The sequence below is a fragment of the Sinohyriopsis cumingii genome, chromosome 2, assembly GCF_028554795.1.
Source record: "Sinohyriopsis cumingii isolate HCF-2022 chromosome 2, ASM2855479v2, whole genome shotgun sequence".
Classification (NCBI taxonomy): domain Eukaryota; kingdom Metazoa; phylum Mollusca; class Bivalvia; order Unionida; family Unionidae; genus Sinohyriopsis; species Sinohyriopsis cumingii.
In genome coordinates this window covers 98,058,599-98,085,869 of record NC_142962.1, presented here as the reverse complement: position 1 = coordinate 98,085,869, position 27,271 = coordinate 98,058,599, and the positions used below count along the sequence as shown (strand labels likewise).

General features: G+C 35.0%; 1 protein-coding gene across 2 annotated transcripts in view; it reads left to right on the top strand.

Annotated features, from left to right (window-relative positions):
- The window catches only part of LOC149805451 (ATP-dependent RNA helicase TDRD9-like), a 146,753-nt gene that overhangs the window by 27,386 nt on the left and 92,096 nt on the right, over window positions 1-27,271 (top strand). For both annotated transcript variants that reach the window (XM_089950041.1, XM_089950042.1), the window contains exons 5-8: window positions 4,797-4,919; window positions 7,300-7,539; window positions 20,312-20,415; window positions 23,546-23,601. In XM_089950041.1, the coding sequence (XP_089806167.1) occupies window positions 4,797-4,919; window positions 7,300-7,539; window positions 20,312-20,415; window positions 23,546-23,601 (523 nt within the window). The remainder of the gene's footprint in view (window positions 1-4,796; window positions 4,920-7,299; window positions 7,540-20,311; window positions 20,416-23,545; window positions 23,602-27,271) is intronic.

The window sequence follows — 27,271 nt, the reverse complement described above, 5'->3', positions numbered from 1 at the left end:
CTGGTTCTTCCTCCACCATTAATACCAGCCGCCATGTATAGCCTATCTTGTGCTGAAAAATGGCGTTAAACAAGATAACAACAACAACATCAACAAACAAGATTTGGCCTTGTCTTGAATTCCTGGAAATCCTTTTTCAAAAATAGAGCAGTTTCAGTTTAACTTTGCCTAGAATAACTAGATTTCGTCCAAATTTGGAGTGCAGCTTATGCTTATGAGACCTTAAAAGAGTTCAGTCTCTAGCAGTCTGTTACAACATTTACAGGAATTGTGCCCCATAATTGTAGATCCTCCTAACTTTGGTTCTCGTAGCACTAGCAAGTTTATTAGATTTCAAGCAAATCTGGTATAAGACTTTTTTTTAATTAGATCTTGAAAGAATTTGATTTTTAATGCTTTGTAACATTATTTACAAGAGTTATGGCTCCTTATTATCTTTCCTCCTAATTTTGATTCCACCGAAGAATGTATACTAATATTTGTTTGATTTCAACCAAAGTTGACGTAATGAGTTTGGTTTCCAGCCTTCTGTGGAAGAGCAGTATTTGTCTTCCTAACTTTAGTCTCTGCAGCATTACATTATCAATCCCAGGAATCATTGGATTTCATAAAAATTGTGCAGGCAGGTTTATATTGATGAGTTCTTGAATCAAATATTATTTCCAGGACATTATTACTGAGTTGTAGATCTGACTTTTCATCCTCTTGACTTTGGTTTTTGCAACATTACTAAAATTTGTTGGATTTCAATCAGATTTCATGTGCTGCTTTATATATATTATTACAACTCTAAGGTCTTAAAATAAGTAATAGAAAAGAGTGAGAAGCAACAAGCTTGGTAAAATTCAACAAATAATTTATTTCCCTTGAATACAAAATGAAAAATATAAAAAGAACTTATCGGATTGCAAAATAAATCCTATATAATCCAAGAATTTCCAATACAAGTGCTAATGATTGAAGTTCAGAATAAACTTTAGTGGTATTTCAAAATAAATGCAATGATGGATGTGTTAATGTGCCTGTACCAGCCTGTGTTATGGTGATTAGGGCTGTCAAAAATCACAAAAAAACCAACCCGGGTACCCGTTGCGAAATTTAACGGGTACCCGTTAGCACATGAATGACATGTACAACCGTAGACCAACTAATTGTTATCCCCATTTCTTTAATATTTTGTATGGCGATAGAGGCTAACCGTGTAATGCACTACTCGGTCTGATGCGTCCGCACCGATGTAGCTGCGAATGATCTGACCGCACGCTATTAATTAATAAATTTATTTAGAATGACCATTGTACACAGATGGTAGGTATAATCCAACTTTTAATGATCACTGTGATCAGCCGCGTTAAATCCTTTAGAACACTCACCTTTTTTTAAAGTATAAGTCCTTGTTAGAACAGAGCACGTTTATTCATCGGCTTTTGACCGCAGATTTGAATTACCCACGCATGCGTGTAAAGCAGCTTTACCACATGTCAAGAGTAATGCGTTAAAACCGTCTTTGTGTGTGTGTGTGTGTGTGTGTGTGTGTGCAAGTGAGAGAGTGAGATAATATTACTAAGAGTCGATATAATAACTGTTTTGTTCGACACATGAAGCTCTTCTAAAATGGCAATAACAAATACGGCTATTATGCCCCAGTTATACCACGTGACCACGCAGTCCCAGAAGTGATATTATTTTGGAATTATAATTCTTAAGATAGTTATGATAGAAACGTAGTAGTATCGAAAGAAGAAATATCGGTATATGTATGATGGCTAACTTTCAAAATTAGCAGAGCTAGTCGACTAGAAAAACAACGAGCTGCTCAAAGATTACTTTGAGGCATTACGAAGATTTCAAGATGTCTAGGTGATAATTGTTCGTAATATAAATTGTGGGATTTCTTTGACGTGTGTTCGGAAATCAAAGGTATCCATCTGGATTTCATTAAAAGAGCACGCAATGTAACGATCATTTAGCACCCACAATCAATAGTTATCGTCTACAAAGAGGTTTATTACCTGTAGAACAATGCTATGTTTTAACCTTGGTATATAATGCCTCGGGGATAACGGTTTGTCCTGTTGCACAATGCCAATGAATTTTATTAATCCAAACAGACTCTCTGATGTATTGTTTATTTATATTAAGCAGGGATCTGGTTTCTAATTAAAGCCATAGCTGTCACACCTGTTTGAAGTGGTTGGCGAGTGCGGCGATTTTTTTTTACGGGTACCCGCGTTTACGTTTCAGTACCCGGGTTTTTCAATACGGTCGGGTACCCGAGTACCCGTTGACAGCCCTAATGGTGATGTGCCTGCAGTCCTTTATTGGATCACAATAATAAAGTCTAATGATATTTGAACTTTTACTATAGAATCGAAGTCTCTATGTCCAAGAATGTTATATTTGAGCACTTCATATTTCAAGAGAAGAATAACTTAAATTAAATAATTTGAATAAATAAATTCCAGCTCAAATGAAATACTGGACACAACAATAATATTACTGGTTCTGCTTAATTCTTTGATCTCTAGATCAACAAGATTATATAGTTCTCTTCTTGACCTCAGGTTACAGTTAGCATTTTCTAACAAAAAACTGTTACCTAATGGAAAATTTAATTCTGGAAGGTTCCAGATGTTTACAAGACAAAATCTTAGTTATAATTAAGTCTGTTACTAAAATTATAATATGAAATGTGGTAAACAACAGGTAGACTCTACTTCATGGGGAATTTTGTGTTCTGGACTCAGATTGAGATAAAAATGTTGTTTACGAAACCAAAATCAATGATTCAGGTTAGGTTGACAATAAGCTTGGATTTGGACAAGGTCAAGTCCAAACTACAATTATCCATAGCATATAATGAATTTAAAAAAGCATGTAGACAATACAAATTAAATATACATAATATGGAGTTTTTAATGATTTTGGCTCCCAGTATTTGATTCCATCATGTACAGGGGTTATTATCCATTTTCCAGCATTATTTTATTAGGACTTGTGGAATTCAACCATATTTAAATGAAGGTTTATATGGATGAAATCGTGAATGAGTTTTGTTTTCCAGTGTTCCACAATATTACTAATGGAGTCAGAGCCCCTGAATTCTCATCTTCCAGAGCTTGGGTTTCAGCAGCAGAACCTTACTAATGACTTTTGGAATTAGCTTGCATCTTTATTAGATAAGACCTTTTGTAACAAGATGAAGACAGGTTGGGATTAGATTTTATTGAAGACAAAAATTGTGAATATCATTAGTATATGTATGTGTTTTTAATATAATTGCTTCCTATCTTTTAGTTTTTTATTGCAGTAAACTGTGTATTACTCCTTTGGTGGAGAGTTGTTTAATCTTGAAGTTTTTAACTTTGGAGCATTATTTATTACATTATTCTTTTTTTCTTGTTTCAACAACTCTGTGAACCTTTCATTAGTATTATGAATACTATGATTTTGGTGCAAAAAGCAGTAACATTAAAATTTTCTGTTGAATTTTAGGTAAGTTAAATAAAGAAAGAATGTAGCATAGCGTGTCAAACAAGAGTGTCTTGGTGTTATGCTTATAGCACAGCATACTTCACAGGAGTGTCAAGGTGTTATGCTTATATCACAGCATACTTCACAGGAGTGTCATGGCATTATGCTTATATCACATCATACTTCACAGGAGTGTCATGGCATTATGCTTAAAGCACTGCATTCTTCACCGGAGTATCATTGCATCATGCTTAAAGCACAGCATACTTCACAGGAGTGTCTTGGTGTTATGCTTAAAGCACAACATACTTCACAGGAGTGTCTTGGCATTATCCTTATAGCACAGCATACTTCACAGGAGTGTCATGGCATCATGCTTAAAGCACAGCATACTTCACAGGAGTATCATGGCACTATGCTTAAAGCACAGCATACTTCACAGGAGTATCATGGCATTATGCTTAAAGCACAGCATACTTCACAGGAGTGTCATGGCATTATCCTTATAGCACAGCATACTTCACAGGAGTATCATGCTTATAGCACAGCATACCTCACATGAGTGTCATGGTGTTATGCTTATAGCACAGCATACTTCACAGGAGTGTCACAGCATTATGCTTTAGCACAGCATACTTCACAGAGTGTCATAGCATCACGCCTAAAGCACAGCATACTTCACAGGCGTATCATGGTATTATGCTTATAGCACATACTTCACAGGAATGTCATGGCATTATGCTTAAAGCACAGCATACTTCACAGGAGTATCATGGTATCATGCTTAAAGCACAGCATACTTCACAGGAGTATCATGGTATTATGCTTATAGCACAGCATACTTCACGGGAATGTCATGGCATTGTGCTTAAAGAACAGCATACTTCACAGGAGTATCATGGTATCATGCTTAAAGTACAGCATACTTCACAGGAGTGTCATGGTGTTATGCCTAAAGCACAGCATACTTCACTGGAGTGTCATGGCATTGTGCTTAAAGCACAGCATACTTCACAGGAGTGTTATGGTGTTGTGTTTATAGCACAGCACAGTTTTTGTGCTAGTGTTTCTTGGGGAAAGAGGAACTTCTTTGATAAGATAAAGGTGAAATAGACAGTTTGCCATGCCTGTTTGTCATTGTTCACAGTTGAAGCAAGTGGATCCACAGAGAATTTAATATTTGTAAGATTTAATCATATCTTAACCATGAATAATAATGAAAATGTTGTTATTTTTATTAAAATTTAGAATATATTTATTATGGAATACTTAAAAGACAGCAGCCTTGCACATTTTACATGCCCTTGAAATTTTCTTTACAGGTTGGCTTGGATAAAACTGCTTCTTCTGACACTCGGATTTTGTACTGTACAACAGGTGTCCTGCTACAAAAGCTGATCAGTGCCAAGAATATGCTGGAGTTTACACATGTCGTACTGGATGAGGTCAGTAATCACAGTGACATAGAAACTGACACCTGATAATATACTGGAGTTTACACATTGTAGCTCTTAAATAAATAGCAGAAAGGGAAACCAACAGTTTAAGTCAAATCATACAAAGAATTTATTTCTCTAAGCCACAGAGTGAAAATTAAATATAAAAAACAGTATTGTAAGTTAATTCCCAATAATTCTAAATGTTCTATCACATGTCCAGTTGTATAGAATGTTCCAAATGAATTCCAAAAGTCTTGAATGTTCTGATGTACCACAGTGATGTAATCAAGAATGTCTTTGAATGAGTTCTCTGTGATCCCACAATAATTGATCCAGTCAGTGTGCACTTTAGTAATTCCAATGAATGATTTAAATAACTCCTCACTAACTATATCTGAACACAACTGTAAATTCTGATAATAAATTTCCCAAAGACTGATATCTAATAGGAATGATTACTTTCTTTAAATTACTCCAGTAGAATGTTCTGGAATTCCCTCACGGACAAAAGTTAGCCATGTAAACATGTTATTTACAAATGAACATTAGCTTGAAGTGCAATCGGCAATCATGGACAAAAAATTAAGAACACAATATAGATATGCATAACATGTCATACTATACGAGTTTATTAATCAAAGTGCCATAGAAATTCACGCTCAGTAGAATATATCCAGTCCTGCAATTTGTTTGAGAATAAATAAAAGGACAGGTTCAGTTTCTAAACGTGCAGCAGGGTCAATGTGCACATTGGATTGATTAACTGAGAACATATGACAAAGGTGTGAAATGTGTTATTCAGTTTCCTCATAAGTGAACCTGTAGTTGGTATCTATGTGTTGTTCAATTTTCTAATCATTTGACCAGAAGTAGATCAGTGTCTGTTTATAGTTCCATTTTCTGATCAGTTGACTAGAATTAGTTCAGAATCTATATGTTGTTAAATTTTCTAATTTGTAGGACAGAAGTAGATCAGTATATTTTTGTTGTTTAGCTTTCTATTCAGCAGACCACAGGTTGGTCACTGTCTGTGTTCAGTTTCCTGATCAGCAGACCACAGGTAGTAAAAAAAAACCTTTGTGTTGTTCAGTTTCTGGTTACTGTAAGTTAGTGAATATAACATGCATACAAGTATAATACACATGTATTACCCAAGGTTTCTCTTTTGTGTGTAAAGAAATTTATTAGATTAGCCACAGATGTACATAACCTGCAGGTTTTCATAAAGAATAAAAAATGACCCAAGTCTGTGTTGTTGGCTTTTCATTATGACCATAATATAAAATAGTTGGGTATGGTGAATCATCCTTTCTGTTTACCATTGAATCATTAAACAGTCTAAATTTCAATCAATGTGTTCTGCTTGATGAAATGACATACAGCAGCAGAGTCATTTCAACCAAAATGGCTCCATTCAAAGATAGTTTCCTCACCTTGAGTCATCGCATCCATTCCACAATGATGCCACAAGCTTTCTTTCATAAGTGCAAGAACAAAGTTGAATCTATCTGTTAATTTAAAGTCAATAAAATACCTGGAAATAATCGCAATATGGCATGAACTACACACCTTCCAATTTTACAATAAACACTATAGCCACTTAGGGTATATCAGCTTGGGAAAGAATATCACCAACTACCATTTGCTATGGATTCCGTGTGAAATTCATCTAGAAGTCGATTCATCTAGCTCTGAATCCAACTACAATAGCAAATCAGATGCAGCATCACTGCCCTCAACTGTAAATGAAGCATGCCTAGACAAGGTTATGAATGTTTTTCATGACAGTGACGATACTGAAAATTCTAATTACAATTTTTTTTAATCATCTTTTAATATTATTGACATTATATATATGGCAGTTTAAGATTTTATTAAATGCAACAACATTTAAGATTTTATTAAATGCAACAACATTGCTACTCTTCATAAATTAGTGATCTATTAAATTGAAAATGCTGATTTTATTATGTTGTTCTTGTGCTATTGTTATTTTATCAGTTTTTAACTTCAAAAAATTTAGCTAACATGTAAAACATAACTACATAATCAACATTAGACTCGTTTACTATTTTGAACTTGGTACATTGTTTTGAAATAGGAAATGAGTCTTTTAAAATATTACTGCAATGTGGTAGTACGAGTAAAAATCAAATTGTATAACATGTGGACATATAAACCCCACAGGGAGGGGGGATAGGGAAAAACGTGGCTAACCCACATGTTATGTTTCTAATTTACAGTATTAGACCAAAAAGTAGATTAGTAAATTCAAATGAAGATTTGCAGATTGAGATAGTAGCCATATGTCCCCTACTGATTCATTATATTCAATCTTCTTACATCATATTTATGGCCATTTACAATTTTACCTACTTCACTTCAGGTTCATGAGAGAGACCAGGACACAGATTTCTGTTTGCTTGTTGTGCGCAAACTCTTGCGAACCAATTCCCGCCATGTGAAGGTTGTTCTTATGTCAGCCACATTTGAGTCCTCTCTCTTTGCCAACTATTTTGCCCTTCCTTTGAGAGATAAACTGGAGCCAGCACCAGTGGTGAATGTAGAGGGAAAACCATTCAAAGTGTCAGAATTCTTTGTAGAAGATATTTATAAACTTGGAGAGGTAATAACATTGTATCAGGTGTAATTAACCATTTAATTTCATGTGGAAAAGAGGGATCCCCAACATATAGGTTATTTTCAAACATTTGTAAGAAGAAAAAGTGAAATATTCCCAATTGAAGATATAATGTGTATTGATAGCAAAAGGCTTGGGACTAATAAACAGACAAAATAGTGAGTAACAAATTTGGTTGTGGCAGAAAACCAGTCCACTCCTACAGATTGAATCTTTCTGTTCCAGAACAATTGTCCAGCTACATTTCATACCAGTTAGTGGGAAGGCCTATGATTTATTATGCTGAATCATATTTAACATACTTGGTCAATAGATTGGTCAGAATGCCATTTAACATACATGTAGTTACATTTCTTAACATCTGTCATTCACAGAAAATGACTGACCTTATTCGATAATGATTGTAGTAGGCATCATGAATGAAATATTTGTGGATAACAATTGTTCATTCTTAACATCATGTTTGTTATTTTATAAAATACTGAAAGTACAGAATATCTTTCCAATTATATGCATGACCATTAAAAAGGATGTTTTACAGTTCACCTCATTGACATCTCTAAAATACATCTGTGTCCTATCTAGAATCCACCAAGACATTGCATTGTGATGATGTTTGACACATCAAAAATTTTGCTGGTGTTAATATTTACCTTCAAAAACACCACATTGAGTGAATTAAACATTGCTCTGTGTATTGTATCACAGAAGTAGCAAATACTATCTTTTAAAATGAGAAAGAAAACAAAGAATCAAGTTTATTTATGAAGAAAAGTTAATAAATTGCAAATTTATAAGTACCTAGAGAAAGCATAGTGACTACCAGTATGTTTGGCATATCAAAACTTAGCCTGTGCTGATTACCTTGAAAGACCATGTTGAGTTAGTCAAGCACTGTCTGCCTTTAAAAATATCACATCAAATAAATATTGCTCACACTATTGTAATAAAGGATTGAGCTTATTTTAGAAAGAAAAGTAAATAAATTGCAAATTTACCTAGACAGATGCACTGTAATTATGTTTGGGGCTGTTCCATTATAACGTACATGGGACCTGGGGACAGCACTTTTAAAAACATATCACATGGTTTGGATTTAAAATTGCTTCTGTTCCTGGTTGTTTATTCAATAAAATCGCTTCTATAGGTGGTTGAAATAACTGGTTCAGTAGGTCTGTCTAAAAGTGCTAGCTAAATGTAATAAAAAACTTACATTTTAGATATCCAGTCATTAAATTTGTATTTTATGTTATGCAGGAGTAGGCCTATTTCCTTTGAACAGACAACAGACTATAAAACATTGTCATTGGTCAGCTATAAACAGGTCAGGGAAAGCCTACCACATGACCTGCATTTGTAGTTTTACTAATCACAAAAAAAAATGGAAATCTATGTCTTTATTTTCTCAATCATAAGGAAAACTAGCACATTTTTTAAATAACTCAAGTATAAATTATGCGGCCACATTAATTTTAGTCTTGTGAGACTTGGTTTGCATCAGTCAGAGCCAATGCGTGCTGTGAAAAGAGCCGAATATAGCCATATTGTGACAGTTATGGCAGTGAAACATGTTTTTGACTGGGGAAGAAGTCAGTATTTGGCTGAGAAAGCAAAGCCTAGAGAAATAATGGACAGCCTTAGAGGTAAGTTCTGTTATTTTTTCAATAAGCTAATCAAAAAGTGTTAAAAGGGTATTGAAATTACGTTTATTCAATCACTACAAATGTTGTCATAGATTTGTTTCTATCAGTCAAAAGCCATTGTAACATGTACATGTCTTCATCCAGTTGACTCAAGATAACCAACACACACAATAAATGATGGGCAGATTTCACTATAGTTTATTGATTAAAGGGCCAAAACCAATGCTTGTGTGTAATGGAGTCTCCATTGGATATTTTAACTCCAAGTTTAGTTCCAATAGATAATTCTGATGTTTTGGAATACAGCTTGACAAAATTTGACTATTTAATGGTTATGAGAGGAAAGCATCTGATTGATCGCACTTTAAAGTTGCAATGGAAGAAGTGCAGAGCATAATGTCATTGGCATTACTCTTGTATGTTTGTATGAAGTATCTTATGTGACAATTTTGGCAAACTTGTTTCATGGATTCAGTTGCATTTTGTTTACATACTGTGACAGTTTAAAAGAAATCTTGGAACTATTGTAATAAATGGCTAAAACATATGGAAGGAAGTTAAAGTTATAGAACAAAAATGAGAACATTATCATGAAATCAATGAGTTGGTTAGTAATAGATTCACCCAATCTTCCAATTATTTCTGCATAGAAATGATACTGTCCATACCTAATTAAATGTAACTTTGGTAATCTAAGTCAAAAGTGTTAGGAGTTTTTGTTGATATTTCAGATTCTTAAGAGGTAACAGTTCTTATTTTCATTGGTGTTGGTCATAACCATGCAAGTACTTACTAACAATGTGGTCGGTTGTGGCTTGTATACAAGTGGATGATTATTGCAACTTTCTTTGTAGTATCCAGTCATCTCATTTTCTCAAAAAAATGTAAGCACAATGATACCATAGTAGCAAATTGAATTAAACATTGTTTACTTAATGTTTAGATTTTGCTATGTGCATGTCAGGTTGCTAAACATTTGGACATTTCACCAAATTTTTGGTATGTTTATCATCTCCAAAATATACACAGCATATAACATAATTGCTGCTTTACATTTCATGCCTATTTTTTATTCACCTGAATAGTTTTCATAATGAATGCACTAGTGGTCATTTTTGAGTTCACTTGCGTTAGTTTCAATGTGAATCTTATATTGGCTTTGGATTAAACTTTGTTTTTTGAGGACCGTACATTTTGTTTGTACACATTGAAGGGGGCGATGTTTGAATATATGTGTGGGTGGGGATAAGACCAAGTAGTACATACACACCTAATAACAAAAACTTTATTAAAGTTACAATAAAACCTATTTGCCAGAGCCAACAAGAAACAACTGATAGTATTTGCACACTTTCCAATTTTTTGTGGCCCCTTACCAATTTTAAAAATGAAAAACATCAAGAAGAGAAGTTATAAATAAGTGCAGTGCATCATTTTCAGTTGGCCAGTGAGAGGGCAGTGAACCATTCAGTTGCATATTAATTGGGTCTGATCAGGGCCATACAAGTTGTGTGGGGGCCACGAGTGGCCGAGTGGTCTCAAGTGCTTTCTATTACGGATCACTGCCATCTCACCTCTGTCTGCATGGGTTCGAGTCTAGGATTCGGCCAATGTGGGTATGTGAGAAAGCTTGCCAGTAGCTTCTCGTGGGTAGGTGGTTCTTCCTGGGGTTTTCCCGATTTCTTCTTCCACCAGTAATACTGGCCGCCAAGCATAGCCTATTGTGTGCTGAAAAATGGCGTTAAACCCCACAACAACAAAAACAACAAGTTGTGTGAAAAGGGAGACAATTGTCATCACTTGTAGTTTCTTTATAGTACATATATAACTGATAAGTAAATTGTAAGAAACTTGATTAGCCCCTGTGCCTTTTTCTGGTTTCCAGGATGGATGATGCATGGCAGTCAGAACTGTGTCATCTGCATCCAGTATTTGCAATGTACAGTTTTAATATTTTTAGCAATACTGGACAAAAAAATGTAACTCCAAAATGTATGGAATTAGATTATCAAACACAGTGAATGATCAAATCTGTTGCTTGAAAACAGGGACTTGATCATGCAGATATGGAGACCATGTTACTAAAGAAACTCCCATTTCACTCCATAAGAGAAAAAATTGACAGTGTTTGAAGGGGGGTACTAAGCAAATGTATACATTCACACTGGGGAAGGGTTACAAAAAGGTACACCCTGAAACTGGGGGATGGGTTATAAAAAAATGACAGCCCCTTATCCTCGCCTGGAATAATAACTCTTATTAGGCCAGCAGTGATGAGGAGACAAAATATTTTTAGTCATTTTTTGTATTATTTTATAAAGTTATTATTCAGTTTATTTTATTTTAGATAGTACAGAATGTTACTGTAAGAAACTGAATAGGAATTTTGCAACATTTTTGACCATAGAAATTTGATAATGGGTAAACCCTTGCAGTATTTATTTAATCACTGGACGTGTCCTCGCACCTAACTTTAGATCTCTGGTGCACACACTTGAGCTTAAAAGTACTTTACCCCCACCCACCCAATCAATGCCAAAATGGGCAAGGCACTTTATTTCAATGCCCTGGTGATAAACCACTAAATAACTAAATAGTTTCAGCACTCAGCAGTGAAATAGAATAAATGGTTTTATCTTAGATTCCTAGAAATTTTTATTGGTCAGTAGAGTGTGCTTCCCTTTGAAAGACTTTTAAGTTTCAAAATATGGCTGCTCCTTCTATCATAGCCTAGATGCCATTTTGTTGCCTTTTTCCAGACAGAAATCCTAGAAAGTGTCTGTATTGTCATATCAAGCAACACTGTGGTGGACCAATTGGTGACTTTACTACAAACCAACTTCTATTCATTTTGACAAATAAGATACAAAAGCTGAACTTAAGGTTACTGAGGAAGAAACTGCCATCAATGATTCAAGTGCTGCTGTTAAAAAAAAGGGCTGCCAAGTAGAGATCAGTAATTAATGCGGAATGGAGTAATCCAGAAAGTAGCCAACAGGTACAAAGTCAAACAGTAGTAGTTTTCTTTAGGTAATGTTATTAAAACTTTTAAGATAAAAATTTGAATGTGTATGCATATCAACAAAAGTCTGTATGGTATTAGTCTGATTGCACTACCATTCCAATTCGTGAGGGGATTCATGTTTATAATACAAAGATGTTGACAGAGTTTCCTTCAGCAGCAGATAGTTTTAAAGCCATTCAGCTTGTACATTGACATGTTATGTTGCATGTAGATAAGTTACAATGAAGAGTGTGTTATTTGTCATATATTACAATATCTTGTTCACATCTTCTAAAATGTGGGGTTACATTTTGGTATCAGAACATGAAACATAGTTATAACACTGGTAACCATGTTTGGAGCCCTGACTCATTATGTTCAAGATTTAAGTATGCGTATCTTAGGGTTTATCCCATAATAGTTCAAATTTTTAATAGTGCTATCAGTTCTTTTCTTATTTTTCAGGCATCTACCTCTGTGAGTCCAAGGCATTAACACATATGAAAGGCATTTCCTCAAAAATTGGCCTGTTTTAAAAAGATCTTACTTTCAATTTAGAAATGATGAATCCCTTATAATTGTCAAGATAAAAAATAATGAAAGAAAAAAGGTTTACTGGTTCTATTGTTATTTCTGTTATCTTTGTTTCAGTAATTTAAATTACCAGAGTACATGTCCAGAGATGAAATTATGCCATTTATAGATGCTGTTTATTGATGTTTATGGAATTTCAGATTGAGCATTTGTCATTGTTGTAAATATTAATGTCAAACATGTAACTGAACAACCAATATGTCAGTTATCCAAAGTATTCAGTTTTCAAAATCACGTTCACTGCCATGAGCCTGTTGCTATGATCTAGGTACATCTACTTGAATTTGTGATCAGTAAGATGGCAAATGTAGATGTAGATACAAGGGTTAGGGTCAAGACGGCTTGTATTAGCTTCGCTTTAGATAGAGTTGTCATGAACAACATCTTTTGTTCAAAGCTTGTTGGTTAACTTTACTGGGTCTCAAACTGCAAGTGGTCATTCATATTTTGGACATTTACTGTGTCTCAAACTGCAAGTGGTCATTCATATTCTTGACATTTACTGGATTTAAAACTGCAAGTGGTCATTCATATTCTTGACATTTACTGGGTCTCAAACTGCAAGTGGTCATTCATATTCTTGACATTTACTAGGTCTCAAACTGCAAGTGGTCATTCATATTCTTGACATTTACTAGGTGTCAAACTGCAAGTGGTCATTCATATTCTTGACATTTACTAGGTGTCAAACTGCAAGTGGTCATTCATATTCTTGACATTTACTGGGTCTCAAACTGCAGTAGTCATTCATATTCTTGACATTTAGTGGGTTTCAAACTGCAAGTGGTCATTCATATTCTTGACATTTACTGGGTCTCAAACTGCAAGTGGTCATTCATATTCTTGACATTTACTGGGTTTCAAACTGCAGTGGTCATTCATATTCTTGACATTTACTGGGTCTCAAACTGCAAGTGGTCATTCATATTCTTGACATTTACTGGGTCTCAAACTGCAAGTGGTCATTCATATTCTTGACATTTACTGGGTCTCAAACTGCAAGTGGTCATTCATATTCTTGACATTTACTAGGTCTCAAACTGCAACCCAAGATTTCTAAATTAATAATTTTGAATAAGGTGTTGATCATGCCTTTGGTATTTAAGCTGCCATTGTTTACCTGGCTTTAACGTGTCAAGTGATAAAAATATTATACTTTATTTTCTCTGATGGAACACACAAACTCAAAACCAATTAAACCTGGTAACATAGGATAATTATAGCAAAGCCTTTGGAAAATATAATAATTAGAAATTTGAATATGCAAATTAAACTTGAACCTTCTAACACAAAGAAAATGTTTTAGCAAAGATTGTAATAAGGTTTTTACAGCTTGTTTTATCAATTATCCTGTGCTGTGTGGACCCTTATACCAGAAAATGATGAAAACCCTGATGTGTATATATATGTAAATGTAAATAAAGTTTATAAATTGCACTTATGTTACTTTGGTAAACATTGTATTCAAGATTATAGTTTTAAATATAATGTGCACTTCTGTAGGACTACCTCTTGCAGACCAGCTCCAGTTGAGTCATCATGTTTATGTTTGTCATAGTGTACATGGGCTGGATCCACTGCCAGATTACAGGTAGCCAAAGTGTTTCAATACAAAATACAAACCTAAATCTGGCTGTCACACCGAGTTAACATTTCTGGTCAGTATATTAAAATGGAAATTTGGCTGCAACATTAGTCTTTGTTAAGTATGTGCATTTCTGGCTGAGAGTCAAAAACTGGCACATTTTAGTGATGACTGGTTCTATTGTTATTTCTGTTATCTTTGTTTCAGTAATTTAAATTACCAGAGTACATGTCCAGAGATGAAATTATGCCATTTATAGATGCTGTTTATTGATGTTTATGGAATTTCAGATTGAGCATTTGTCATTGTTGTAAATATTAATGTCAAACATGTAACTGAACAACCAATATGTCAGTTATCCAAAGTATTCAGTTTTCAAAATCACGTTCACTGCCATGAGCCTGTTGCTATGATCTAGGTACATCTACTTGAATTTGTGATCAGTAAGATGGCAAATGTAGATGTAGATACAAGGGTTAGGGTCAAGACGGCTTGTATTAGCTTCGCTTTAGATAGAGTTGTCATGAACAACATCTTTTGTTCAAAGCTTGTTGGTTAACTTTACTGGGTCTCAAACTGCAAGTGGTCATTCATATTTTGGACATTTACTGTGTCTCAAACTGCAAGTGGTCATTCATATTCTTGACATTTACTGGATTTAAAACTGCAAGTGGTCATTCATATTCTTGACATTTACTGGGTCTCAAACTGCAAGTGGTCATTCATATTCTTGACATTTACTAGGTCTCAAACTGCAAGTGGTCATTCATATTCTTGACATTTACTAGGTGTCAAACTGCAAGTGGTCATTCATATTCTTGACATTTACTAGGTGTCAAACTGCAAGTGGTCATTCATATTCTTGACATTTACTGGGTCTCAAACTGCAGTAGTCATTCATATTCTTGACATTTAGTGGGTTTCAAACTGCAAGTGGTCATTCATATTCTTGACATTTACTGGGTTTCAAACTGCAGTGGTCATTCATATTCTTGACATTTACTGGGTCTCAAACTGCAAGTGGTCATTCATATTCTTGACATTTACTGGGTCTCAAACTGCAAGTGGTCATTCATATTCTTGACATTTACTGGGTCTCAAACTGCAAATGGTCATTCATATTCTTGACATTTACTGGGTTTCAAACTGCAAGTGGTCATTCATATTCTTGACATTTACTGGGTTTCAAACTGCAGTGGTCATTTATATTCTTGACATTTACTGGGTCTCAAACTGCAAGTGGTCATTCATATTCTTGACATTTACTGGGTTTCAAACTGCAAGTGGTCATTCATATTCTTGACATTTACTAGGTCTCAAACTGCAAGTGGTCATTCATATTGACATTTACTGGTTTTCAAACTGCAAGTGGTTATTCATATTCTTGACATTTACTGGGTCTCAAACTGCAAGTGGTCATTCATATTCTTGACATTTACTGGGTCTCAAACTGCAAGTGGTCATTCATATTCTTGACATTTACTGGGTCTCAAACTGCAAGTGGTCATTCATATTCTTGACATTTACTAGGTCTCAAACTGCAAGTGGTCATTCATATTGACATTTACTGGGTTTCAAACTGCAAGTGGTCATTCATATTCTTGACATTTATTGGGTTTCAAACTGCAGTGGTCATTCATATTCTTGACATTTACTGGGTCTCAAACTGCAAGTGGTCATTCATATTCTTGACATTTACTGGGTCTCAAACTGCAAGTGGTCATTCATATTCTTGACATTTACTGGGTCTCAAACTGCAAGTGGTCATTCATATTCTTGGCATTTACTGGGTTTCAAACTGCAAGTGGTCATTCATATTCTTGGCATTTACTGGGTTTCAAACTGCAGTGGTCATTCATATTCTTGACATTTACTAGGTTTCAAACTGCAGTGGTCATTCATATTCTTGACATTTACTGGGTTTCAAACTGCAAGTGGTCATTCATATTCTTGACATTTACTGGGTTTCAAACTGCAGTGGTCATTCATATTCTTGACATTTACTAGATTTCAAACTGCAGTGGTCATTCATATTCTTGACATTTACTGTGTTTCAAACTGCAAGTGGTCATTCATATTCTTGACATTTACTGGGTCTCAAACTGCAAGTGGTCATTCATATTCTTGACATTTACTGGGTTTAAAACTGCAAGTGGTCATTCATATTCTTGACATTTACTAGGTCTCAAACTGCAAGTGGTCATTCATATTCTTGACATTTACTGGATTTCAAACTGCAAGTGGTCATTCATATTCTTGACATTTACTGGGTTTCAAACTGCAAGTGGTCATTCATATTCTTGACATTTATTGGGTTTCAAACTGCAAGTGGTCATTCATATTCTTGACATTTATTGGGTTTCAAACTGCAAGTGGTCATTCATATTCTTGACATTTACTGGGTTTCAAACTGCAAGTGGTCATTCATATTCTTGACATTTACTGGGCTTCAAACTGCAAGTGGTCATTCATATTCTTGACATTTACTGGGTTTCAAACTGCAAGTGGTCATTCATATTCTTGACATTTACTAGATTTCAAACTGCAGTGGTCATTCATATTCTTGACATTTACTGGGTCTCAAACTGCAGTGGTCATTCATATTCTTGACAAACTTGAATTTCTTAAGTGAAGTTTGGACAATTTATTGTCTTTAGCCTGTTAAAGATTGGAACACAACATTTTAACAATGATGTAAGAAATCATTTTAGTAATAGAATTTGAAATAAAGATGTTAAATTGAATGCTGTTTTGAAGTATTATTTAGACCACTTCCCAGATTGAAATAATAAGACATACAGAACCATGCATAATTTAGTAGAATAGATCAGTGTATGGTGAACTTGTCTATCACATTTTTCATCTCATACAAACAGGAATACAGAGTGGTTGTAGAATAGCATTTATGGCAGAGGAGTAACTGTCCATGCTAATAGCATTTCAGATGTGCTAAACGTTATGAAAAAAGAGAAGAGTAAAGTATAATGTAGACATTGTAGCAATCGTGTATGCATGTCATGGTTTTGCAATATACACCTAGGCATGTTAAATACTCTTTACCTACCCCTAACAACTTTATAAGCACCAGTCATCACTAAAATGTGCCAGTTTTTGACTCTCAGCCAGAAATGCACATACTTAACAAAGACTAATGTTGCAGCCAAATTTCCATTTTAATATACTGACCAGAAATGTTAACTCGGTGTGACAGCCAGATTTAGGTTTGTATTTTGTATTGAAACACTTTGGCTACCTGTAATCTGGCAGTGGATCCAGCCCATGTACACTATGACAAACATAAACATGATGACTCGACTGGAGCTGGTCTGCAAGAGGTAGTCCTACAGAAGTGCACATTATATTTAAAACTATAATCTTGAATACAATGTTTACCAAAGTAACATAAGTGCAATTTATAAACTTTATTTACATTTACATATATATACACATCAGGGTTTTCATCATTTTCTGGTATAAGGGTCCACACAGCACAGGATAATTGATAAAACAAGCTGTAAAAACCTTATTACAATCTTTGCTAAAACATTTTCTTTGTGTTAGAAGGTTCAAGTTTAATTTGCATATTCAAATTTCTAATTATTATATTTTCCAAAGGCTTTGCTATAATTATCCTATGTTACCAGGTTTAATTGGTTTTGAGTTTGTGTGTTCCATCAGAGAAAATAAAGTATAATATTTTTATCATTTGACACGTTAAAGCCAGGTAAACAATGGCAGCTTAAATACCAAAGGCATGATCAACACCTTATTCAAAATTATTAATTTAGAAATCTTGGGTTGCTGACTCATTGCAATTAAAGCATGAAAAGAAAAATTGTTTTGTATGAATAATTGAGCACAGCTCAGATTAACACATCTGACATTCTTTATGAAATTTAGCATGTCATATAAAAACATGGAAACAAGTCTTCCTGTTAATGAAAAAAAAACATGACTATCTTGATCCTTCCAAACAAATAAATGACAAATTTTCTTGTCATAAAGTTAAGGCTGTTCCATTAAAACATACACTGGACCCAGGGAAGGCACCTTTAAAGTGGGGTACACACCCATAGATACAATTTAGAAATTCCTTATCATTTTAATATGAACTCTATGAAATAAAAGTAGTACCCTCTCATATATTTTTTAAAACCTGCCTTCCCTGGGTAGCATGTATGTTTAAATGGAACAGCCCTTAATGAACAGAGATGTTTCCACACAAGGGTGATTCTTATGATTCACCAGCTGGTTCATGTACATGTATGTTAACACTTTCAGCAGATAGTAAAACTTGTGCTTTACAGGTTTATTTATCATGGTTACATATTTTGAAAAATGTTTGAAAATTCAATTACAAATTTAAAAACAAATATCTCTGAGTAATCATGCCAGTATAAATTGTTTACTTCATGATGTGTAATAGTCATGGCACAAACATGTACAAAAACTTGTTAAAAATAAACAATAAATTTTAATATAATCTGGTAATCTTTTCTTTTCATTAATGTAATGTTTTAAAACAATCCTCATTTTCATTGTAGCATAAATGATCTTTACTGTTTGCAGGTATGTGTGTGTGTGTGTGTGTGTATATATATATATATGAAATAAACTGACAACGAATAGTGCAAAATTTTTTATCTAACTAGCCTGAGTGCTTTCAACTCTTGAATGAGTCTTTTTCAAAGACAAATACAGAAACATAGACAAGACAGACAATCAAAACAGAAAAACGGTTATGTTTGCAAAGCTTTACATGGCTGTTTCTACAGGAATTAAAGCTTTAAATTTATTATGTTTCAGCTAGTTTATATCAACTTGTTGCAGATTCTGGAAAATATTTTTATTGACCTAGAAATCAATGAGCCATAAATGACACCAGTTGTTTTATGTAAATTTATGTAATTGCAAATTATATCCCGGATATTTGATTGTTTTAATAGCCATTATAGGCTACATTTGTGGTAGAGTGATGTTGCCTTCCACGCATGCATCAGAAATTTAACAAAGGGTCAACGGACAATGTAGATACAGGTGTTCTGGTCTGATGACAAGGATTAGTACAGAAAATGCAAGCATTCTGAAGGATTTAATTCTGAGTGAGAAGAAGAGGAATTTTACTTGCTATCTATATACAAATGTCAGTCTGTGTAAATATATTAATTACTAGTGAACAGCCAAAAATCTGACGAAAGATAGATTACGAGATAGTGCCTCGTCCTGTTGATCTCCACTACCAGAAATATCAACAACAAAAAATTGGATATCTCACAACATGCAATACTCATGCTTGACGTCAACATAAGCAGATTATGATATAACAATACACTGTTAAGATGGTTTGTCAATATGGACAAAGAAATTGTTTATGTAACAACAGATAACTTTCAGTGCATTTTATATCAAGCTTGCAGCTTCCTTTTATGGGGCCTATGAATTTCTCCACTCTTAATGGTTTTATATACAAGTTTAAACAGCCAACACTGTCGCCAGTAAAAATAATCGCCAGATGGTATATTTTGCCTCCATCAAGGAAACAGAAATAGCCATTTGCGACATTTGCAAAGCCCTACGCGATCCCAGAATAAACTTTTTACATGTTATTTTGTGTACTTTTAAGAAGAAAAAACATTTTTTGTGTACGAGAAATATACATATAAAATTTAAGGAGCCACGCCACGATCGTCTTGTATTATTCATGCACAATCTCTACCCCAAAATGATAATAAACTTTTTATATTTTTTCATACTTTAAGAAAGATTTTTATTTTTGTGCAAGAAAATTACATGTATATAAAATTTTGGGAGCCATGCCACAAATTCGTGTTATAATGGAGAGCGTGCTATATAGCAGGGTCACACAGTAATTGGAGAACTGATTTTAATATGTGTGAATAATTTTCAGAAAAAAATCTTTTTTTTCTTCAGATCCCACCACTAGATGAGGCCTTACCAGAGATTTCACCTCAATCTCGTAACCTCTGTATTCGACTTATTCAGGAGTTTGACAAGCTGGAATTAAAAGAACAAGGGTAAGAATTGTAATTCAGAGGATTATTAACATGTGATACAATAGGTATGTCCTTAAAAAATATTGACCTTAAAATATTGACCCAAATTATGTAGTTTCATAAATTCATTGAAATGATATTTGGCAGTGTAAGAGTACAAGTGTACATTTCTGTTTCTGATATTTCTGGGAATATGTATAATATTTGAAAAAATACTTCAGCTTGATTGCTACTGTTGAAAGGTAGCATCAGTGTCCTGTCTGAAGATACTTTTTATAATAAGACAGTGAATGGCTTTTAACTGTGATCAAAAAATGCTTGATGCAATCACAGCACTCTGAGGTGACTGACAATTATTGCCACGGCTTACAAACACTATTGCCTATTTGTAAATTAACCCATGACTGACTTGATTTATACATAAAAGTACAATAGTACTTTGTTCCAAGCAAGCAGAAAGAGTGAGTTGGATATGGCTTAGGGATATGTCAAGACTGTCAGGCCAAAACTTATTCATAAGCAATATCAGGTGAGTTCTTTCAGCTGCTAGGAACAAGACATGGGTGCAACTGTGTATTTATTGCATACCCACTCTTTTACACTTTCCATGTTGATTTAGCTTTACGATGTGAATGAAATTCAAAATGAAATGGGTTTGTAAAAGTTCCTGTCAGTGCATTTAATAACATTGATGTGCAGACATCAAAAGGAAACACTTCATTTGTTCCAGTCTGGGTGTGTGGTACAGAAATGTGGATTGAACGTCTGTATCAAAAGCCAGATTTAAGCCATTTAAGATTCGTTGGGTAACAATGTAATAAATGTAAATGATAACTTATAACTTGCATTCATGAAACTTTTGAAGTGTAGAAATGATAGTGTTACAAGCCAGGGGTCTTTACTTGACAGAGCAGTTGTCAAACCCTGGCATGATTCCCGTTAGAAGTCATAAGTTTACCCCAAATTTCCAAACACTTCTATTCAACTTCAGTTGTAAATTGGAAAGCCCAATGTGTCCTTTTTATACATAAACTTTACTCTAATTAATGCAAGACCACAGTTAAAAAAAAACCTGCTAAATGTCTTATCAACCGCACATCTGCATGGTTTCTCTTCATCAGGTTTCCATACTGCCAGCCATAGAAAATAGATGAGTATCCCCTAACACTGGGAACTATTTTAACTCCACCACCTTAGGCCAGTCAATGTATGCTTTCCAAGCTCATTTCGCCAATATAACTGCACCACATTTGCCACCATGGTGACATAAATGGCATCTGCTGAGTCCCTTCTTATTTATTCCTTGTGTAATTTACCGGTTTCCTACTGTAAATACTGCCACTGCAGTCACACCACCAATGTACGCCACTAGATTTTAATATGGACTATCTTACTCCAGGGACATTCATTCGGTTTTGGCCTAAATTCACTGCTAGTGAACCATGGCATCATGGAACTTCACTAACACTTCACTCTATGAAGTTTGCTCATAATAATTGGCTAATTATTTGGGGCTAAGGATATTTCCATTGCGCCGAATTCCAATAATCATACAAGTAATCACACAAATCTAAGAATTCCTTAAAACAGGGCGCTATAACCAAATGTGCATACTCCAACTTTATTACAATAGCAATCCAAATTGTATCACTTAGCTAGAATAATTAAAAAAATTGCAGTAAAGTCCTTTTTTAAATATAGTGTGACTACTATTAATTTGTGTGTAAAAATATAGTGACTACTATTAATTTGTGTGTAAAGATACAGTGACTATTAATGTGTGGAAAGATATAGTGACTACTATTAATTTGTGTGTAAAGATATAGTGACTAATATTAATCTGTGTGTAAAGATACAGTGACTATTAATCTGTGTGGAAAGATATAGTGACTACTAATAATTTGTGTGGCAATATGAAACTTAGGAATAAACTTATATTTTGCACCACCAATTTGCGTTCGACATCATTAACCTCTCCAGGCAACCAAAACTTTGCATATTTCAGGCATCATTAGACTTCTGATCCAACCAAACTTTGCATATTTCAGGCATCATTAGTCTTCTGATCCAACCAAACTTTGCATATTTCAGGCATCATTAGTCTTCTGATCCAACCAAACTTTGCATATTTCAGGCATCATTAGACTTCTGATCCAACCAAAACTTTGCATATTTCAGGCATCATTAGTCTTCTGATCCAACCAAACTTTGCATATTTCAGGCATCATTAGTCTTCTGATCCAACCAAACTTTGCATATTTCAGGCATCATTAGACTTCTGATCCAACCAAACTTTGCATATTTCAGGCATCATTAGTCTTCTGATCCAACCAAACTTTGCATATTTCAGGCATCATTAGACTTCTGATCCAACCAAACTTTGCATATTTCAGGCATCATTAGACTTCTGATCCAACCAAAACTTTGCATATTTCAGGCATCATTAGTCTTCTGATCCAACCAAACTTTGCATATTTCAGGCATCATTAGACTTCTGATCCAACCAAACTTTGCATATTTCAGGCATCATTAGACTTCTGATCCAACCAAAACTTTGCATATTTCAGGCATCATTAGTCTTCTGATCCAACCAAACTTTGCATATTTCAGACATCATTAGTGTTCCAGTACAACCAAAAATTTTTCCAAACAGTTAGGTAACCGTTTTCAACAGTGTTTGTTGCATGGAACCAAAACATTCAGAACCACCAGTTACATGACAAACAGGTCTTCTCAGCTAAAAACTGATCATATAAAGTAACTTGATGAAATTTTGAATTCTGTGCTTTTTCGAGAATTAAAATTTATATATTACAGGATTCATGAGGTCATTGAAACTGCAGAACTCATTACACATTGCATGAAGGGCTGTAACATAGTGTTAATCAATTTTCAAAACTTTGTGACGTTACGAATCCTCTAAAATGTAAAGTTCAGTTCTTATAATTACAAATTGTAAAAAAAAATAACAAATATCAAGAATAATGACTGAACTCTATTCTAAATATTGTATATAAATAATGTCAAACCATACAAGGACACATGAATACAGAATTTCTTTGGTTATAAGCAAATAACTTCACAAGAAGTATTTTAACCAGTCAAACGGTTGGTACAACAATTTTAATTATTGGTTTCTCTCCATCTGTAGGGCCAGCAAGACTCATTTTGCCCCAGTCAGAGGAACTGTTCTAGTGTTTTTGCCAGGTAAGTTCAATTTCCAGCATTTTTTTTTGATTTTTAATTCCACTGTGGCAATTCAGCAAATAGCAAAGGAACATTAATTATATAGTATCTATCCATTAGTCTTTACATCTGTTCCAGAGATATGTAATGTGCCAAAACAAATTTTTATAAATGAAATATTTCAGGTTTGTTTATTATCACTTGGAGGTGGCCACTGTAAATGTCATAGTTATCCTGTACCTTACTGTATGGTGTTGTTGAGTGTACACTGGTGACAGTATGATAATATTAATAATATTATCTGGTGGACAGTTGTTGTCCAGAAATACTAGGTTACTTGTTAACCAGTATAACTGTGCAAGACCTTCCAGCTTTGTGGTATGAGCATCTGACCTTGAAATACATACACTGGGTTTGATTCTTGATGGTGGCTATCCTTAATTTTTCAGCAACATTTGATCCTGTAAATTACCTTCAGTTGTCTATGACACTGGCAATGTGACACAGTTTTTACCACCTTTAAGTGTTAGAACTTAGCAGTGTGAGATGTGGATGGGAATCTCAAGGCAAGAGGGAGGATAGTAATGTTTAAGAGTATGTGGTCAGTGTTTTCTCATTGACCTGTGAGTCCCTGCACAAATTAATGAATTCCCCTCAGCCCCACCTTCAAAAATAAGCATGCATGCAGTTCGTAATGAGTACAAGAAAATCTTTAATGTTCATTAATATTAACAAAGATCAATCTGATCATGCAAGTGCTTGATATTTAGATCAGCTGCCATAATCAAGCTCTTACTGAGTGACTTTTGCAGTTATCTAATTATTAAAAGCATTTTACCAACTCCACTTGGCATGAGGTGTAGCCAGTGTGGTTATGTGAGAAATCTTGCAAATAGCTTCCCGTGGGTTGTTTATTTTTCTGAGGTTGTTCCGGCTTCTTTCTCCACCAGTTATACTGGCCACCATGTATAGCCTGTTATCTGCTGAAAAAGGTTGTTGTTGTTGTTGTTGTTGTGGGGTTTAACGCCATTTTTCAGCACGATAGGCTATACATGGCGGCCAGTATTAATGGTGGAGGAAGAACCCGGAAAACCCCGGAAAGAACCACCGACCCACGAGAAGCTACTGGCAAGCTTTCTCACATGCCCACATTGGCTGAATCTTAGACTCGAACCGCCGCAGACAGAGGTGAGATGGCAGTGATCCGTAACGAAGAGCGCTTTAGACCACTCGGCCACTCCGGGCCCCGCTGAAAAAGGTGTCAAACCCAGAACAACAACAATATGAGATTGTACCATGGCAGACATGCTGTTTTTAGTAAAAAAAATGTGCAGTTCTAATGCATATGACACATTGCAAATGTCATAAGACATGATCACTACCTTTCTGGTTTTATCTTTGTTCATTAAAAGATATTTCTCACACATCTTTGCTTAAGCATTCTATAAGAGGTCTAGTTAGAGGGACTGTTATCAAATGCCGTGTCTTAAAATTATTTTTAAAAATCTTACAAAAATGATACATGTGAAAATGTGTATGAAAATCCTATAGAAATCACTGCAGGATGCCATTTATGGACCAGCCTTGCTGGCCCAGACCTTTTAATCTTGTGGTACATGTCCCTGACTGTGAGGCAAAATAACCAGATTCAATTCTTTACTACAACCTGAATGTTAAAATTTGTATTGGATCTTACCAAGGAATCTTTTTCCATGTTTGGGCATCTGTCACATAGGTTCTCCATCAAATACAAAACCTGATCACATTAACATTAGGAAGTCTGCTTTGCTTGGCACTCACCATTAAGAGGTTAGTGTTAGGACTGGTCAACCTGGTGTCAGGATAATGTGACTGGGTGGGACATCATGCTACATGTCTGCGGCATGATGTCCCAGCGCTAGACATCACTATAAACTGCCACACTGCAGACATCGTAGAGATATGACTGGATTATTGTTAAAGCTACATTAAAAATCCAAATCGCACACACACCTCTACTACCTCAAAATCTAGCCCTCCATGGCAGATGAAGAAACATCTTTCCATCTGTATATCATATAGACAAGCAGAAGTAACTCGTATAGATTAACTTCCTTTGTTCCCGCTAGGTGGCCACCCATATACCAGATATTTACCAGTATAAACTTTCGCTCAAACTGATAACTGTGCCTCTGAGAATCTGTTGCAATTTATCATATTTTCAGACCATCCAACATTTTTTTCCAGTGATTTAAGAAGTCAGAAGGTTGATATACAACATATGTGTCTTTTCCGGTGAATTTATTCTTATTTAATGCTGATTGTTGTTGTCCATTTGATGTCAGAATGTGATACTCAGGTTTTACTGGTATTTTTGTATTGCATTCTTAAACTTTGTTTTTTTTTAATGCATTTCTTGTGTTTTGTTAATGCTAGTTTGCCATATTGAATGGTTTGTTACTTATTGTATGCACTTTTTTTTCTTGATAATTTCAGAGATGTTGAGTATGTGCAAGAAATGTTAGTATTATACAATTGTTGAGGATAATCATAAATTTTGCCTTGCCTGCATGAACTGTACATCATCACACCCCGTTGTATGAGTGCTTATTGGACAGAAGATGTGTGATCCGACATCTTTAAAAGGTAGTTGAAGGGCTGAAAAGAAAGGGCACATTCAAAATCATCCAGACACAAAGTACCCATCAAAATTCAGAATGTTTGGTGAGTTTTATGGGAGATGTTGAGATTCTGCCTCCACTCTTGGCAGATACCCAGAATGGCACATATAGCAGTGATTACTTCTGATCCCATCAAAGCTACGGCAGGTGATTCCTTACAAGCTCTGCTGGAAATGTAGAAAATGCACATAATTCAACAAGATCTATCTTCAAAGTTATTTTTTACAAGCAATTTGGGGGAAATGGGACATTTTTGTCCACCCCCTGCCCCGCCCCCCTCAGTTTGGCAGCCCACTAGGCACAAGTCCTAGCCCCTACCTGTGCAAGGACGTATTGCCACTGAAACAACATTAACCGATTTGGCCCCAATCCCATCTGTAGGCGTGATGAGACTGTACCCTGTTTCCAAGCTCTGCAGCATCAAGGTCATAACATACACCAACATGGGTGGTATTACAAAAAAGCAGACAGATATAGCTCTAAAATGATACCAAATAATCAGGAAGTTCTAGTTGCACTACAAAATACAGAGGGGAAAACCTCATTTTTTGGACCCGGGTTTTTTTTTCACCCAAAGTTCGCTCATGGTCGGAATGCGATTTTGTGTCTGGATTTTAGACCTTTTGGCCTCAGATCTAAGGCAGACTGGTCTGAACTGCACACAGACAGGTGAAACTTTGCAAAAACTAGGATAAGGTGGGCATTTGGAATAAAGAGCTGTCTCCATATGAAAATGATGGGTCCATTAAGCAAAAAAAAAGAACTCCAACTTGTAACCTTCTGCTCATGCGCAAGCAAAATAACCAATGGAAAATGATGTTTCTAATACAACTAGGCATTAGTCTCATGGAAAATCTGTTGAAAACTGATGTATTACGATGTATTCAGAAATAGAGCCCCAGATGTCTTTCCTACGCACATTGCAGGCAAAAACGACAAAATCCTCGGGGGCTGAATGAGTTAAACTTCATCAGTCGGACCAACATTCCTAAGGTGGACCACTCTCTGTGCTGGACATAACACCACTGGGT